This window comes from Sus scrofa, chromosome 1, assembly GCF_000003025.6.
Source record: "Sus scrofa isolate TJ Tabasco breed Duroc chromosome 1, Sscrofa11.1, whole genome shotgun sequence".
In the NCBI taxonomy this organism is placed as follows: Eukaryota; Metazoa; Chordata; class Mammalia; order Artiodactyla; family Suidae; genus Sus; species Sus scrofa.
In genome coordinates, this window is record NC_010443.5 from 168695527 (window position 1) to 168713220 (window position 17694).

Below are 17694 nucleotides of genomic sequence, written 5' to 3' on the forward strand. Positions count from 1 at the left end.
AAGCAGAGCCTCGATTAAAGGGTTGAGCAGTAAATAAGCAATCAAGAAGTAAAAACAGCAAGTGTTGACTCCTGTTTTGAGAAATATCAAAGGGAAAAAAATCTGAAGCCACATAACATTTTGAAAGAATACTATGACATTAGGAGACTTGGATCTGAGCCCATGATTCCTCCACTTATTTATTACCTGAAAGACCTTGCCCTAGTCCCTTAATCACTTTCTCTTGACTCACAACCCAGCATTCTCTACTTCTTGAAGAATATTTAAATCACTACAACACAAAGTACTCATTCTCTGCCCTCTATGTACATCCTGAGTTGTTGAGGGAATTAATTGAAATAAGTTCCTCACAAATCAGGGTAGGCAGACCCTTTCATTGTATGAATGATGTGTATAATTATACATGTGACATGTATAATTCTGTTGCTTGGTAGTTGTCCATCCATCTCCTGACTCATTCTAAATAGATTTAAGATGGACAGGAGAGTTGGAAAGCTGAAAGAATCCATACCTGTTCTTAGGTGAGGAAAACTGCAAACTTAGGTGAACTAATGGTGATCACATGGTAAGTTCCTGGCTGAGCTGCCTCTAGAGCTCAGACTTCTGATTCCTGACCTTGGCCTCTTTCATACTGTCATATTACTTCCTACTTTCACTTCTTCTTGACCACCCCAGCGCAAAGGGCTCCGGCTTCTTTGAACAGTGATAGTATTTGCTGCCTAAATATCTTGTTCAGCACTTACTCTTTCATTTGTTTTAGTCAGGTTTTAATGTGTGCAGGCCAGGTCTCCAACTAAACTTCAGGTTCTTCAAGGACTAGATTAGTCTTTTCTCTAAGTATTAGTAGATGATATCTAATCCTGAGCAAGTCTCTCAACCTTTAATGACCTTATAAAATAGAGATATGGATTAAATCCCTATACAAGTGTTATTACAGTTTAAATTGCTGTATAACAAATCCACCTTTGACCTTTTTTTCCTATCTTTCATGACAAAATTTTAGTTTGAAGAAATAATATAAAAATATTGTATAGAAGTCACCTCATCAGGATTGAACTTGTAAAATACTTGCTTTATGACCCCCAACAGGGATATTGTGGGATGGGGGGAAAAAAGTGTATGAAAGCATTTGAGAATGGAAAAAAAGGCATTATTCAAAGAGTAACAACTCCTTGACGGGTCAGGGCAAGAGATGCATCTCTGATGTGTTCTTAACAGGATCATTGTGGAGGTGCCAAGTGAGTTGTCCTGGCAGCACCTAATGAGTTTTAGAGTATACTGCACGGAGATGCAGAGTAATTGGCTTAGACAAGAGAAGAAATGACGAAGTAAAGGTGCTTTCAAACACTGACTAAATTAAGGGTTATTATAGTAGATACAATTCTGTATCAACATGTTTATAAAGACGTCATGGAAGAAACTATAGCAGGAAATTTTAAAGCACCAAAAATTGCACTATGCCAATTATGAAAAGTTCATTTTAATTTATTATGTATAAATTATTTAACAAAATACATCATTAAAAATTCTTATTTTTTTTATCCTTTATTGCTATAAAAATTTTCTAGTTCTACTGCTAGGAACTAGGATTTCAGAAATTTAAAATCGTGTTTTAAGGAAGTTGGAAATCTGTAAGAGAGGTCTTTTACTTGCGTAAAAACATTACTCATTGTAAAACATTGCTCATTGTAGTTACTGATCTCTAGTGATTCACACTTGTCCTTCTTCCTGGTAGTCCCTTTGTAGTGCAGATTTACAGAGTATTAAAAGGGAGCAGTAAAATGTTATTCTTACCAACAAGCTAACTTAGTACAGGTGACTAAGTCCCAGTCTGTATTTCAGAGTTAAAGAAGTTAGGTTCACCAGAGAAGTCTCCAGCTGGAACCATTTGTTATTTATCACCCATCAAAATCTGTACATATTTTTATGATAGTTCAATTTGTGGCCTGTTGTTTTTAGCACATCAACTAAATCAGATCAGCATGTTGACCCCTGAATGGTGAGTGATTATTTAGAGAAATCTTATATGTCATAAGGAAATTTCCAAAATATGCTTCTGTAAAAGGGAGTTAGTGACAGTTGGGACCCATCATTAACTTATATTGATTAATCAGGATTCTAAAACATATTTATTTTGTTGTTTTATAAATTGTAAAAATTTGGAAAAGGAAGAGAAATAGCAAAAAGTAGCAAAGGGAGTTCCCATCGTAGCTCAGTGGAAACGAACCCAGCTAGGATCCATGAGGATGCATGTTCAATCCCTGGCCTTGCGTAGTGGGTTAAGGATCCAGCATTGCATGAGCTGTTGTGTAGGTTGCAGATGCAGCTAGGGGCTGGTGTTGCTGTGGCTGTGGTATAGGCCAGTACTGCAGCTCTGATTCGACCCCTAGCCTGGGAACTTCCATGGCATGGGTGTGGCCCTAAAAAAGAAAAAAAAAAAAAAAAAAGCAAAAACACTCATGGTCTCACTACCCAAAGACAGTCTTAATGACACTGCAATATACTTTCTTCCATTAACTTTCTATATATTTTTGTAACTTGTTAATAAAAATGTCAAACTTGCAACAAAGTTGAAAGAATTTTATAGTAAATACTCATCACACTCAAACCTAAATTCTACTGTTAATATTGTACTATATGATGTACTTGCTTTGTCACATATCTATGCATTTACTCATTCTCTATCCATCAATAATCCGCCTTATTTTTAAAATTCATTTCCAAGTAATTGCAGACATTACCATGCTTTTCTTTAAATAATTTAACATGCAGTTCATTAATTAGAGTTCGGTATTTCACATAGTTTATTTTGAAGTAATATTTATATACAATGAAATACAAATTTTGTGTCCAATTCTAAGTACATATAGTAAATACATACTCATGTAGCCTAACCTCTATCAAAATTTCATTTTATATTTTTCTTTTTCTACTTAACATTGTAATATAAGAATTTTTCAAGTTATTGCAGATCTTCATAGTGTGATTTCAATGGCAATATTTGTTGATATTTTAAACTTAACTTTTTATTTTAAAATTATTTTGGTGTTTTGATTTGAGTTGGAGGTTTCAATAGATCCTTTTCCAAGTAGTTAAACCTATTATCTCATTGACATTTATTATTTCTTTCCAGATGTGAATTTCTTCCCCTATAATTCTCATTATCTGACCTATTCATTGTTTTTTTTCCATATATATTTTGGCACTTTCCATCATCATGCCTAGATACTCTCTAAAAGTATCAACAGCCAAAATAAATGTTGAATTCCTGCGTTAAACAAAATGGCTTTGTGTCAGATCTAAGATGAAATGGGGGCCCAATGCCCCAATAGCCTTGGGCGCCAAACTTCCTCTGTTGTTTTGAACCCAGATTTTTCATTCACAGACTGCCAAACCCAGAGATTGAGTGGGAGCACTGTTGCTTTTGAAGGCAACGTTCTCTGGGTCCCAGGCTTGTATATATTTCCTCTTCTTCCTTGTACACCTTTCCCCCACTTTGTCCAAATGGTCTCAGCCACAAGTCTCTGTAATGTACCACTACATGCATTCTTAGAATACAGAGTGGATTCAGAGTATGGGTATTTCAAGTATGTATATGGATATTAACTGACCTCACAGTAACTAAGATTGTCAGCATCTGTGCCCTGATTTACTTGCCACTGGAAGCCATCATTCTGTGCATTTAGCTGGCTTGTGTGAGGTAAGCTACCTGAACTGAGAAAGGAAAAAGTCTATCAATGGAAAAATAGTAGTTATGATCCGGTGGTTCCAATAAAGAAACATTTTTTTTGTTGGAATTTTAAAGCTTTATTGCCCCCCACAAATAGCAAATGAGTTTGATATTAGTTCAACTAGAAGTTTTCTTCCTATAGATTCCAAGAAGCACATTTTTTACAGAGCTTTCCTACAGAGGTGGAGTGGACTGGGAAGAAGGGAGCTCCCAGTTGCTGTCTTTACTCAAGCAACTGTGTTGAGTGTGTTAAGCTCTGTGTTGAGAGTGTGTGGAGAACTATTCCTGCTCTGAGTGGGTGGAGTCAGAAGAGATTATTTCTAGAATATATAGAAGCATCTCTGGTCCAGCTAATTGTTGCTTTGGTTTGGGAGGTAAGCTGCTTGGGATTAATTATGATTCAATGCAAAATGTCCTCTTTTTTTAACAGGAAATAAAAGAAAAAAAGAAATTCTGCAAGATGTATATCGAGGACCTTGTGAAGGAAGCTACAGAAATCAACATGAAAAATGAGGCTTTGCAGAAGCTTTGGCCTCAGATGTTCATTGAGCTTGTTAGAGATGCAGTCATAGAAATTCGCAATAAAAATTCCTATATGAAGCTTTGCCTACAGCAGATAACTGACCAAAAATAGAAATGGCTTTTAGTTACAGTTGATATTAGCAGTTTTATGTTTTTAAAGGTTGAAAAAATGTAGGTTAAACATGTTAAAACAGCAACACTATCCTACCAACTAGAAAGACACGCATCAATGCATTACTGCCTACCCTTCTAGTTAAAGGTTAGGAAGGAAAGAAGGAAAGAGAGATAAATGGAGGATTAATTTCCTATGTATGTTGACCAAATGACCTTTGGGAAGTAAGCAGTCTTTAGAGATAGCGTAGGCCTTGGATTGGCCCCACATCTTTGGTTCTTGCTTTGATTGGTGCCCCCGCTACAGCCCAAAGCACGTAGTGTTTGCTCATGCTTCAGCATGAGTTGCTTCCAACTACTTTCAGCCGATAATTTTTAGTTATTTGCCTTTTTTATTTTATGTCATGATTTCAAAGCCAAAAATATGTTCTTTTTTTAATGAGTGAAGAATAAACTTATTAATAAATTAGTTTAAAAGAAGTGTGTTTGCCTCCTTAATCCAGTCAGAATTGTCCCATTTATTGTATGCTCCTCTTTGCGGGGGGTAGGAGCCCTTCTCCTCACTTATGTAGGAAGAGGTCCCATTTCTTCTAGGGATGCAGCTTCAGGACACCACAGGGGTTTGGGGGGTCACTCTGGGCAGAAAATGAGTCAAAACAGGGGCAGGGAGAAAATACTTTAAGAGATCCTGAGTGAAATGTGACTAATCAGTAAGTCTGCTTCTCTGAACCATGTTTCCTTCTGTTGGTAGCTCTCCAGGTGGGGCTCTTTTTTTCAGATAAGCAGGTCTACCTGTGCCTCAGAATTATAAGAGATTCCTGAGGAAAAGGTTCTGATTTTTCCAGTTCCGTTTGAAGATCAAGCAGGTAAATAGGATGTAAGCAGAGAGTTGTCCTAGTTCATGCTGGGTAGGAGAGTGTCTGGAGCCCATGACCATAGCCAGAGGTGATACAACTTCAGAAACAATCTTACAGGCCAATAAACAGGAATTCTCCAATCTGCTCAGATTTCACCTGGCAGCTCTATGGCAGCAGGACCATCATGATGTAGGAAAATGAGACTAGAAGTTATAGGACAACAAAGTCCTACAGGAATTCTTGGAAGGAAGTCAGGTAAGCTGCTTTTGTGGTTCTAAAAAAGGCTTGCATCCTTAAGGGTTCCTGGTTGCCCTCCCCCAAGAAGGAGTGTTCAAAGAGTTTAATTAACATCATGTTTCAGAACTTGGCCCTTTAAGTCACACTGTCTTGGGTTTGCATCTCAGCACTTCAGCTCCCAACTTGGCTTATGACCTATCTGCACCTCAGTTTCCTCCTAATAGTACCTACTTCATAAGAATGTTGTAAGGATCAAATGAGATAATGCACTTACAGCATTTATCATAACGCCTGGCACAACGTGACCACCCAGTAAATGAAACTGTTCTTCATCTTCTTCTAGAAACAGGCTGAACCATGGAATTGGTGCCCCAGAATGGGAAGAACTGTTAGTGTTTCCTGATGATCCTCCGTCTCTCTAAATTGAAACATACGGACCATCTCATCTGTCTGGTAAAGGATGATCTCTTCTGGGGTTTCTGTCTTGTTTGGTATAGAAATGAGATCCCACCTTGACAGTGATATTGAGACAAGAAACTAAGAATATCTTGTTTGTGGGCTTCTAGGAAATGGGAGAGGTAAGAATATGTGAGTCCTCAGGCCTGTGGGCAATGGTTGCTCACTCTAGGCTGTGGAGGTAAATGCCTGGCTGTTTAATAAATGACCTCCCTAGCTTCCTGAATGCTGCCTCTTCTCCCCTAACCCTCCCACCCCTGATGCTAAAGGGACTCACATGCACATGCTTTCTTGGCCCTCCCCAGTGCTCTTGGGAATTTAAGGAACCCAAGATCAGCACTCACTGACCTGGTGACAAGCCTGAAAGCACTGCTGGCTCTACCCAGACCTCCTGCTTCAGGCCTAGTAATAGGGTTTCTGTCCTGTTCCTAAAACCAAACCTCCTTAATGCCCTGGCTTTAGTCACATGGTCTCTCATCCCTTGTACCTGAACTCCCTCTTGTCTGCACTTATTGTCTCAGACTGTTTGATTTCTATTTCTTGAATCCTTATTTTGCCTGGTCCCAAACTCCCAATGGCTGTGTTCTCCCATCTAATTTTTATCCCCTGAAGCTCAGCTTCCTCTCCCATGCTCGCTGGAGTTCCTGGGTAAGGGTAATTTCCCAGGAGAAAGGACGAGGGGACCAGGGTCAACTGTGTCTGAAATCAAGTGAGGGCCCTCTGCTGCTAGTGGAACGAGTCCCCATTTCTACTTGGGGTTTTCCAGGGTCTCCGGGAAGGGGGAAGAGATGCACCCCCCACCACCACCACAGTCTGAGACTGTCTAGGCTAAGGTGTTGTGAGGGATTGCTTTTCTCCAAAAGGAATCTCAAATAGAAACAGAGTATTGCCTCACAAAAGGAACTGTCCAGTATTCCCCATCTTGGGAGATACTGTCCCCATGTTCTGGTTTAGCAGTTAGGTGATTATGCATGTTGCCAGATCTGGAGGTGGTTGCTCAGTGTGCTTTTGGATCTGGAGGTAGTTAACTGTGCTGTTGTCTACGGATGGTGCCGGTATCAGCTCCCACATCCCAAGTTCCACTCCACTAAAGGCCTGGCACGTGAGACTGAGACCTTGCCCTGCTCCTGATCTATCCCTGACCAGGGCAGGGACTACATTAGGATTCCTATTCTCCTCCATTGACTCATAGTAATCATAACAGCAACTAAGATTTATTGAGTGGTGTCTTGCATTATTCTAAGCTCTTCGCTAATCTCCCCACACTGTGATATATGTGTAGTAGTTACCCTTATTTGAATATTAGAACACTGAGGCATAGAGAAGTTAAAAACTTGACCCAAGGGTATTTCATTCAGTAAATAGTAGATGGGATCTGCATTCATAACCACTGCTAGTCTTAAGGATCTGACATCTGAATAAAATAAATGAAAGAATGAAAAGAGAGGAAGGAAAGGAAAGGTAAGAAGAACAAAATAACAAATGAAAGAAGGACCTGGCTAGTTAGCAAGGCAAAATGCAAAACAGAATACAGAGATACTGCTCAGGAGAATTTTATGTTAAATCTTGAAGAACAAAGGTTGGTTTTGCTAATCTGCTTTTATGGGTGAGCTGGAGATGGAATGGCTACTGCTGCCAAGAAGAAGTTCAGAGCCAAGTTTGAAACTTGATCACAGCAACTGTGGTAAACTAGTATTGATGGAATATTTGTTATCTTTGATCCTGATTTTCTACTTAGGTTTTCCTGGCTCATTGTATGTATCTTTTGTTGCAAGCTACCACAAATATTTTCTGAAATAAGGATAAGGATAAATAAATGAGCTAAAGTGTACTCAAAATTCTAAAGAATAAATTACTCCTATATTTTTAGGTGACGAAATACTTTAGAGTTTCTCTTCAGTAGACAATGAAACTCTTAATTCCGTACACCAATCTCTCTAAGCTTGAGTTGTCAGACAGTTGACTTTTCCTTCTCTTTGTTTATCTTAAAGTACTTCAACATGCAGAGATACACATAGAATAGTATCTCAAATAAATACCCTGTATCCATCACCAAGCATAACAGATATTAATATTTTTCCATATTTGCTTCAGGTTTTAAAAATAAAACATCACAAGTAGAAATGGAGCTTCTGTGTACCTCTTTCCGTAGAGGTAACCAGTATCCTAAATTTGATACTTAGCATTCATTCATGTTTTCATACCATTCCTATTTATGCACACATGCGTAGGGAGTTCATTGAACTGACTTTTTATATTTTCAAATTTTATATAAATAATATCATGCAATATGTATTTTTCTGCATATTTTTTTCCACTCAGTGTTCCGTTTCTGAGTAGCTCTACCCAGAATCATAACTGATGGGAATAACTCTGCTTTCTTTTTTACTGCTGTTTGATCATTGACTGTATGGTCAAGGCATGATTTATGTATTTATTTTCCTGCTGGTGGGCATTGGGTGGTTTCTAGTTTATAACTATTACACACAATGCTGCTTTGAATATACTTGTTCATATGAGTTCGAGAGGAGTACACAATTAGTGGTAGAGTTTCAAGGTTATATGTGCACACTCAACTCTGTTAAATACTGTCAGATTGCTTTCTGAAGTCATTTAGTATCAGTTTACACTCCCCTTTGCAGAGAATACAAGTTTAGTTGTTCCACATACTCAATGACAATTAGATTTTCACTTTTGCAGTCTGATGTGTTAATGTGAGATATATGTGTGTCCTTGAGGGTGGCTTTTGTGCAGAGAAGATACTGTCCAAGAACTTTTTTAAAGGATGAAATTTACATACAGTGAAATGTACTTCAGTGTAAAATTTGCTTAATTTTGAAAATATCACCATCTAAATTAAGATATAAAACATTTCAGTCACTTGAGAAAAGTTCTTCTGGTCAATCCTTGCCCTACCCTATGAGCAACTATTTTTCTAATTTCTTTCACTGTTGATTGATTAATTTTTCCTGTTGCAGAACTTCCTGTATTGTTTTTATTTATTTATTTATTTTTTGGCTGCCCTGTGGCATAAGGAAAAAAGGCCAGGGATCAGATTCGAGAGGCAGTTTCGACCTGCAGTGCTGCTGTGCATCACCAGATCCTTTAACCAATTATGCCAGGCAGGGGATCAAACCTGCATCCTGGTGCTGCTGCGTCCTGGCGCTGCAGAGACACTGATCATATTGTGCCACAGCAGGAACTCCTAGAACTTCCTGTAAATAGAAAAATACAGAATGTACTTGTGTCAGGCTTCTTTTACCCAATGTATGTTTTTGAGAATCACTTATACTACTTCATGTATCAGTAATTGATATTTTTTTATTACATAGTATGAAAATACCACAATTTATTTATCCATTCTATTAAGTTGTTTCTAACTTTGAGGCTATTATGAATAAGGACATTTATACAAGTCTTTTTACAGTGGGACTGCTGGGTCATAGAAGAGTTTTAACATTTTTTTCCAAGCGTTTTTATAAGTTAACACTTCCTCTAGCATGTATAGAGAGGAGTCCAAGTTTCCCTGTATGGATTTAGAAATTATACCCTGTTTCTATTTTTTGAGTGATTTCCTTAGAACATATATATGTATAATATATGTATATATATATGATAGTTTTATAATAAACAGTGAATTGAGAGTTAGAGGTAAAAGCATCACCAGTTCAATAAAACCCAGATTTTATATAGTCTTAATAATGTATATTTGTACCTCATGTTCACACTTTTAGTTGTCATCTGTTCATATCAAATCGTCATTTTACACAGTTCCATTTGCCCAGTGTATTGATTTTTTCATTCTTTATTTACATTGGAATCAGCTCATTGTTTAGGTTTATATTATTTCCATTAATTTAATATGTTCATCGTTATTCTTGGCCTTCAATAAACCGTTTTTGTAAATTGTGGCTAAATACATTATAATAGAAATGAGAAATTTGCAAATTATGGAAACATTCATTCAACAAATGTTTATTCAGTATATTGAGTATACGCCAGGCGTTGTGCTGTGGCTAAGGATATAAAAGTGAGCAATAATAGATGCAGCCTCATAGAATTCATAGTCAAGTGGACAATAGAATGTAAACGGTGAATGTGAAAGCCACATTAACCCAGAGGAAGTCTATTGACTGATTTTCAACAACAGCAAAAAACTGTTTAGAACATAGATAATCTTTAAGCATAAAAATACAAGAATATGTCCACACTTCCATGAAAATTTTATGTTCCAAATTTGTGGAATATATGTAAAAACAATTTTTAAAGTATTTTCAACCTCTCTGAAACCACCAAGCTATCTGTAACCCGTTCATGTAGACTGCTGGGGATCACCAGTGATCTAGAGAAAATGATTTGAGAAATTACATTTAGGTGTGTTTTTTTAAACACACCCTCCCCCCTTCAGCAATGTAGCAGAATCTTGGTAGGTGGGATTGACCTCACTTCCTTGCTCCAGGGCTGAGCTTTGATTGACAAAAGCTAGTTAACATAGTTTCAGGTCTCTTGCTGCAGTCATTGTGCAGTGAATCAAACTTAAGCTAATCAACATAAGGGATTTCTCTAGGATCAGTAATTGTCTTAGTAGGGCCAATCAGAGAATAGTACAGTTTTGTTCTGTTTTGTTTTATGCTTTGAATCATTGGGAATAAAGCCGTACCAAGAAGGGGATTGCTGATAAACTTTTATTTGTCATCTGTTCATATCAAATCATCATTTTACACAGTTCCATTTGCCCAGCATATTCATTTTCTCATTCTTTATTTACATTGGAATCAGCTCACTGTTTAAGTTTCTATTATTTCCATTAATTAGAAGAGGACTGGAAGAGTCCTGCTTAAACTATGCTTAAAGCCCTCCCTATTGCTGAACTTTTTCTCTCCTGAATGGTATCTCATGTCAGGAAGGAAGAGGCATAGGCTGGGGTCTGGAATAATCTGAAGGATTATTCACTCACATGTCTGGTGGTTATGCTAGCTATTGACTGGGACCTCTATTAGTGCTGTCACCCAAAATACCTACACATGGCTTCTTCAAGTGGCTGAATGGGATTCCTCATAGCATAGTGGCTGGGTTCAAAGGGCAAGCATCCCAAGCTCTGTCATCTTTTATGACATAGCCTCAGAAGTCACATAGCATCACTTTCAGCTCAGAGATCACATCAATCTAGCTCTAGTCTGGTGGATTAGCAAAGTCACATTGTCAGAAAAACATGTGAATGAGAAATAATATTGAATTGATTTTGAAAACTACCATTTGCCACAAATATGATGCTCTTTCTTATTTCTAAGGCCTTGGCTATTTTTACATTGTTTCTTTCTACCTTTTTCATGCTCAACCTCATCTGGGTGAGAGGAGTCCCTATCAATGTATACACAGCACCCTGTACTTCTTTTAAAGAGTTTACTTTTAATTTACCTGCTTATCTCCTCCACCAGTCTGTCAGGTCCCTGGCCATGTCTGTCTTCATGTCTTCATTGCTGTAATCCAGGATAGTTAGCAAAATTTACGGATGAGTAATAGAGTTCTATCTTGGACTTTGTATAGCAAACCAATTTCATTTAAATTGGATTCTCATTTTTGAGACAGCCCTCAACTTCTGACTTTTCATATCCTTACATCCTGCAGTTTTGAGCACTTTGCACTTCCAGATGCAAAGTTCAAACTTTTATAAGTTGGGAAGCAAAAATGTTCGGAGCTACCTCATGGTGGTCATACCTGGCAGCCAACCGTTCAGTCTTATAAACATCATCATGTGTGCACAGCAGAGCAAGTGGAAAAAGGAAAATATATAATTCTGATACTAGTGATAAGAAGTGAAACTTCACAAGTACTACAATAGAGTTATCAAAAATGATGAAAGTGGAGTTCCCATTGTGGCTGAGTGGGTTAAGAATCCAACTAGTATCCATGAGGATGTGGGTTCAGTCCCTGGCCTCGCTCAGTGGGTCTGCAATCCGTTGGGTCTACAATCTGCCGCAAGCTGTGGTGTAGCTCACAGACGTAGCTTGGCACCTGTGTTGCTGTAGCTGTGTGTAAGTTGGCAGCTGCAGCTCTGATTTGACCCCTAGCCTGGGAGCTTCCATATACCGTAGATGGGGCCCTAAAATGAAAAAAAAAAAAAAAAAATGATGAACGTACCATAAAGAACAAGAAAAGAACAAAATGTGAAGAACATATACAAAATGCTGAAAATACATCATCAAAGATGAAATCTAAAGGATGGGATGTTACTATGGATTTTATAACTTATTTTAGCTCTCTCAGAATGGAAACCACTCAATAATAGATAAATCCTTCTGTTGAACTTTTGATTTCTAGCAGATGTATAGGGATATACTGTGTGCTAAGAGTGGACTGCCTATCCTAAAAGAGAAATAAAGTTCATAATTAGTTTACATCAACTCTGCAAGTCAAGTTTAACAGTGTATCCAGGCTGTAAACTGAGGTTGAAGATGATGATAGTGTGATATGCAGTCCAGGAAGAAGACTTGAAGACTTAGATATTCCTCTGCCTGACGGAAGCAGAGGATCAGACAGGGTTCAGGACTGGCAAGGCATCTTCTAAACTGTAAGTAAAGACATACTGGGAGTTCCCGTCGTGGCGCAGTGGTTAACGAATCCGACTAGGAACCATGAGGTTGCGGGTTCGGTCCCTGCCCTTGCTCAGTGGGTTAACGATCCGGCGTTGCCGTGAGCTGTGGTGTAGGTTGCAGACGCGGCTCGGATCCCGCGTTGCTGTGGCTCTGGCGTAGGCCGGTGGCTTCAGCTCCAATTCAACCCCTAGCCTGGGAACCTCCATATGCCGCGGGAGCGGCCCAAGAAATAGCAGCAGCAACAACAACAAAAGACAAAAAGACAAAAAAAAAAAAAAAAAAAAAAAGACATATTGTCATTACTCTGAGAAACATTTCTCAAAGGATGGCATAGGCATGCTCACATTAGACTCATGTCTGGGAGTCTTATGATTCAGATGCCTGTCCCCATTCCCTTTTCACAGACCAAATCCCTGCAGGTGGGTCCCTGCCTTTTTCACAGACTCCCAGATAACTTTCGTGCATATCAGATTTGGGGACTAATGCTTAGTAGACGCTGACATTGAAGCCATGAGCTCCTTGGCCTATCCCTGTAGGCTGGAAAGGAATACACTTGAGCCTCACCATCGTGAGAAAGTCAACCTGAGCAAACCCCAGGTGATATAACCCTTATTAACAGGAAGAAATGGTTGGCAACAAGAGAACCAACTTCTCTCTACTTTTTTTTTCTCATTCTGTCCAGTTTTCTTTCCTTTACTGTCCTTACATCCCTCCCTACTTCTATCTTGCTGTAAACTCTGAAAATTAATCATTTTTTCCATATACATTTTCTATATTTTTCCCCTTATTTTTTTTTTGTCTCAAATATTGCTGTAATCCTCTTGCTGTCTTTCCTGCTCCACTCTCTCAGTGCTCTCTCTTTCCCACACTTCTCATCACAAAACACATCTCCCTCCCTCTCTTGCCATTCATCTCTTCCTGTCTTTGTTTTTGTTTCTTGGTTTCTGAGTGTCTCCAGCCACAGTCTTTGTATGTCACTCTCTCAAGATCTCTGTGGCTTTTTTTAAAAAAATCACTGTTGATCTCAATCTCTATGAAGTTGTTCTCAGGGGTATTATGTGCCAGAGGAAGTGAGATATTCTGACAAGAAACGTCCAAGGTCCTATGGTGTGAAGAATAGAAACACATTACATCCAGCTTGTCTCCTACTAGATCGTGAATTCCTCAAAGCAGGGACAGTGCTGGGACATATCAGGAGCACATATATTTATATAATTGTTGCTGTTGCTGGGGTCTGGGTATCAGGTGATACCATTTACTGTGAGAAAAGTAGGGTACACCAATATAACAATAATGTTAAATTTGAAAAATTATTGGAAACCATAGTTTATTTTTCTAAATAATATTTTTTCAATGCAAATGGCTCAATAGCAGTAGTGGAACTTTTGCCCACCTTTCATATACATCTCCCATGCCCACAATTCTAACACCCATTATCAAGTATAAAAAAAAAAATAGGACTGACCAGAGGATAAATGGCTAGAAAAGAGAAAAAAAAAAAAAAAAAAAAAAAAAAAGATCAGAATAAGCTTGGAATCTTTTGCTGCCACTAGAAAGTAAGAATCTTTTTTTTTTTTTCAATGTTAGGGACAATATGAGAAAGCCAAAGGACCCAATTTAAGGTTTTCCGTTGACCAAGTTGTAAAAATTTGAGCACAAAATATTATTTTATTATAGTTATTACTGTTATTATTGTTGCTCAATTTGGAGCAATTTGAGTCTAAGAAAGACCATGGACTTGGAGTTCCCTGGTGGCCTTGTGGGTTAAGGATCCAAAGTTGTCACTGCAATCAATGGGACATCTTATCATGTATCTTGAATACTTCATGGCTTAAACTTATTTTATTTTATTTTATTTTTATTTGTCTTTTTGCCTTTTCTAGGGCCGCTCCCGCGGCATGTGGAGGTTCCCAGGCTAGGGGTCAAATCGGAGCTGTAGCCACCGCCCTATGCCAGAGCCACAGCAACGCCGGATCCAAGCCGCATCTGCAACCCACACCACAGCTCACGGCAACGCCGGATCCTTAACCCACTGAGCAAGGCCAGGGATCGAACCCGCAATCTCATGGTTCCTAGTCGGATTCGTTAACCACTGCACCACGATGGGAACTCCGCACATATTGTTTTGTATTAAAACTGCATATATATACACACATATATATATATGCACATATTTGTTTCTAAGGAAAAAATAAAATTCTGGAACTGAGTAAACCAATAATCTAGGGGAAAAAAAAACAGAATTCTATCAAGAGGAAGAAAGACTGGTTTATTTGGTACTGGGATTAACATGTAATCTAGGTGGAAAGAATGTTCGACATTTAGGATCAGCAATCACACAAAATTACCAAGTAGAAGAAAGGGTCAACAGGGTCTTCCAAAAAGATGAGTTAGTGAAATGTCCCAAAGAGGAAGAATATACAACCCAGACCCAATGCCTCATCTTACAGGAAATTAAACCACTAGATGGCTCTACTCATTTTAATAAAACACCAATAAGGAATACATAATTCTTTAAAAATTTAACAGACCAAGTCAATATATCATACTGATAGGATTGGGTTTTTGTAACTCTGGCAAAGTGAGACTTGAAAAGTACATCATTTCCTGAAAGACACCAGGTTGTAAAAAAATAAAAATAAAACCCAAGTGAAGGTGTGACCTTAAAAATTATTTTGCAATAAGGCCGGAAGTTAATGCAGCCAGATGATGAGTCCTGCACCCTGACCAAAAATGGATCAGCCAGTAATCCACATCCTACAGCCCTGGCTGGGCTGAGTATGTATACCTTGTCTTTTGAGTCTAGTAATGTTACCCTACCCCTGGGAAGAAATAAAAATATATTACTGAAACCATAGGAAGATATTAAAATAAGTATACTAATATCCCCTAGGAAGGTATAAAACAAGCACATAAATTATCAAAGAAATGAATAAGTCTATTGTTCTGAGGCTTTAGAATACATTCATGTGTATAAGTATAAAAATAAGGTTTGTAGTCACTGAATTTGTGAAAGTTGTATGATATTTGAAGTGTTCAAAAATATCAGCTGTAATCAATTCACAATTGCATTTAAAATAATATAGGAGAACTTAAATTATAGTCATCTTAAAATTTCAAGATAATTTGTTATTAAAATATCAGTTTATTAGGTATATGAGTTCAATAATTTGAGCATTAAACAAAATACAAGTTTCTAGCTCCTGATAGGAAAATTAAGAAACCAGGACTGTGAGGTCCCTCCCTCCAAATCATCCTGGAGGAAATTAGAGACAGTGATTGGAAACTTTTCTTGCACACTACAATTGCCCAGGAAGCTTTAAAAACTGTTGATAATCAGGAGCCCTCCTTGGGCCATTTGTATCACAATCTTCAGGGGCAGATTCTGGACACCAGAATTTTTAAAATAACTCCTCAGTTCCAACTAGTATGCAGTTAGGGTTGAGAAATTGATAGAGGAGTAAAGAAGGAAGAGTCTGTGGAACTAATATCAAAACTTTGAAAAGATCACGAGGAGACCAAATACAGCTATGAGTTGGTGGAGATGTTCATGGCAGCCTGGGATGGGGACATAGTGGAGCAGTAGGTGTAGCTATGGAGGGTAAATTTTGCTCTTACTTTTTCCTACATTACTTTGGCAGGACTTTTTCTGGCCCCATCACTTCTGTGGAATGGAAATTAGCAAGAGCAGCCAAGACACCAGGTATGCATGTGGGGGCATGGAATTGTTGGGGAGGTGTGGAGACATTGGGGTAGCTGAAGCCAATGTCAAGGCCCTCCCAAGGTGAGAATCTGGCAAGAACACATGCATGATGATCAGCTGCCCTAAGGCATTTGCTTCCTCATTCCCATACCCTCAATGACAGTGGATTGCAACCTAAGAAGTTTATCTCCTCTTGGCGATAATCTGCTTCTTTCCAAGAATTTAAGGGAGACTCTTTGGATGGAGGTAGTGCCTGCTGAAGAAACTGGGAAAGGAGTTGATCTGCAGGTTCTGTGATGTGTGATGCTATCATTCCTAGAGAACTCCCCCAGCCTCCACAGATAGTCCTAAGGACCAATATCACACAGACTATGCTCTGACTGCAATGCAATTGGGCTAGAAATAAATTACAAAAGAATGATTGTCTAGAGACAGTTCTCCATGGTCTCTCATGTTTATGTTTGTCTTCTGAACAGAAGCATTGTCGGCTTTGGACTGCTTTTTCAAGGATGTTTATATAGCAAACAGCTGAGGAAAATAAATATAGTATCTCCCTCTATGACAGGGGGCAGGTTTGTTTGCTGTCAAGTAAAATGAAGATAATATCTCCCTGTGGGACAAAGATTGGATAGGTTGGCTTATCCTAATCTTAGGGGGTTGACTGAAGCCCATTCCAGGTGCAGCATCCTCCTGGACCCAGTTTGCGTCACTCTTGCAGGACTTATGAAGCAAGGGGAACCAGTGAAAAAATAAAGTCATTAAGTCCAGGAGTCTCATGTCTTCTACCTGTGTTTTTGAAATTGTGACTGGCTACCTTGTTGTTTACAAGTAGGAAAATTCAAGACTTCACAGTTCTTGATAATAACGTTTAAAAATCCTTTAAGTCTGATATGAAATTGCATATAACTAAATACTCTTTAAATTAAAAAGGAATTTGTGAAGATAATATAGAAAGCAGAATAAACTGAAAGTATTTTAAGCCAAAATGCATGAACATAGCTAAAATAGTATTTGGAGGGAAATTTATAGATTTAAATAAATATTTTGGGAATCAAGAAAGATTGAAAACTAATGAGTTAAGTATTTAGTTCAAGAAGAAGGAAACTTTGCTCTAATTTCATTAGAGCAAAAGTAAAGAAATCAAAAAGAAAGAAATATTAAAGGCAGAAATCAAAGTAAAGAATAAAACAATAATAATACAAGATATAATAATAGCAACAGCAACAATAATGAAGGTCAGTAAAATTAAAGGCAAATCTTTAATACTTTTTGAAAAAATAAACAAGGTGGTCTGGGAGGACTGGTCAAAAATAGAGATCATTTAAAACAAAATGCAGAATGATAAAAAGGGGAAAATGCAGATGTAGAAGAACTTTAAAAATAATAAGAATATTGTGAAAACTATAGTCTAATATATTTGAAACTGTAGGTATAGTAGATTTTACTCTACAATAATAATAATGTTTAAATTACTCAACAGCA

General features: G+C 38.0%; 1 protein-coding gene across 3 annotated transcripts in view; it reads left to right on the forward strand.

The window, feature by feature from the left end:
• Window positions 1-16213, forward strand: part of LRRC49 (leucine rich repeat containing 49) — a 158379-nt gene extending 142166 nt beyond the window's left edge. For 2 of the 3 annotated variants that reach the window (XM_001928481.7, XM_005659880.3), the window contains 3 exons: window positions 4161-5475; window positions 5801-5910; window positions 16151-16213. In XM_001928481.7, the coding sequence (XP_001928516.1) occupies window positions 4161-4364 (204 nt within the window). In that variant the 3' untranslated portion in view covers window positions 4365-5475; window positions 5801-5910; window positions 16151-16213. Of the gene's footprint in view, window positions 1-4160; window positions 5476-5800; window positions 5911-16150 lie in introns of those variants that run through there. The other variant, XM_021100865.1, reaches the window with a different exon arrangement.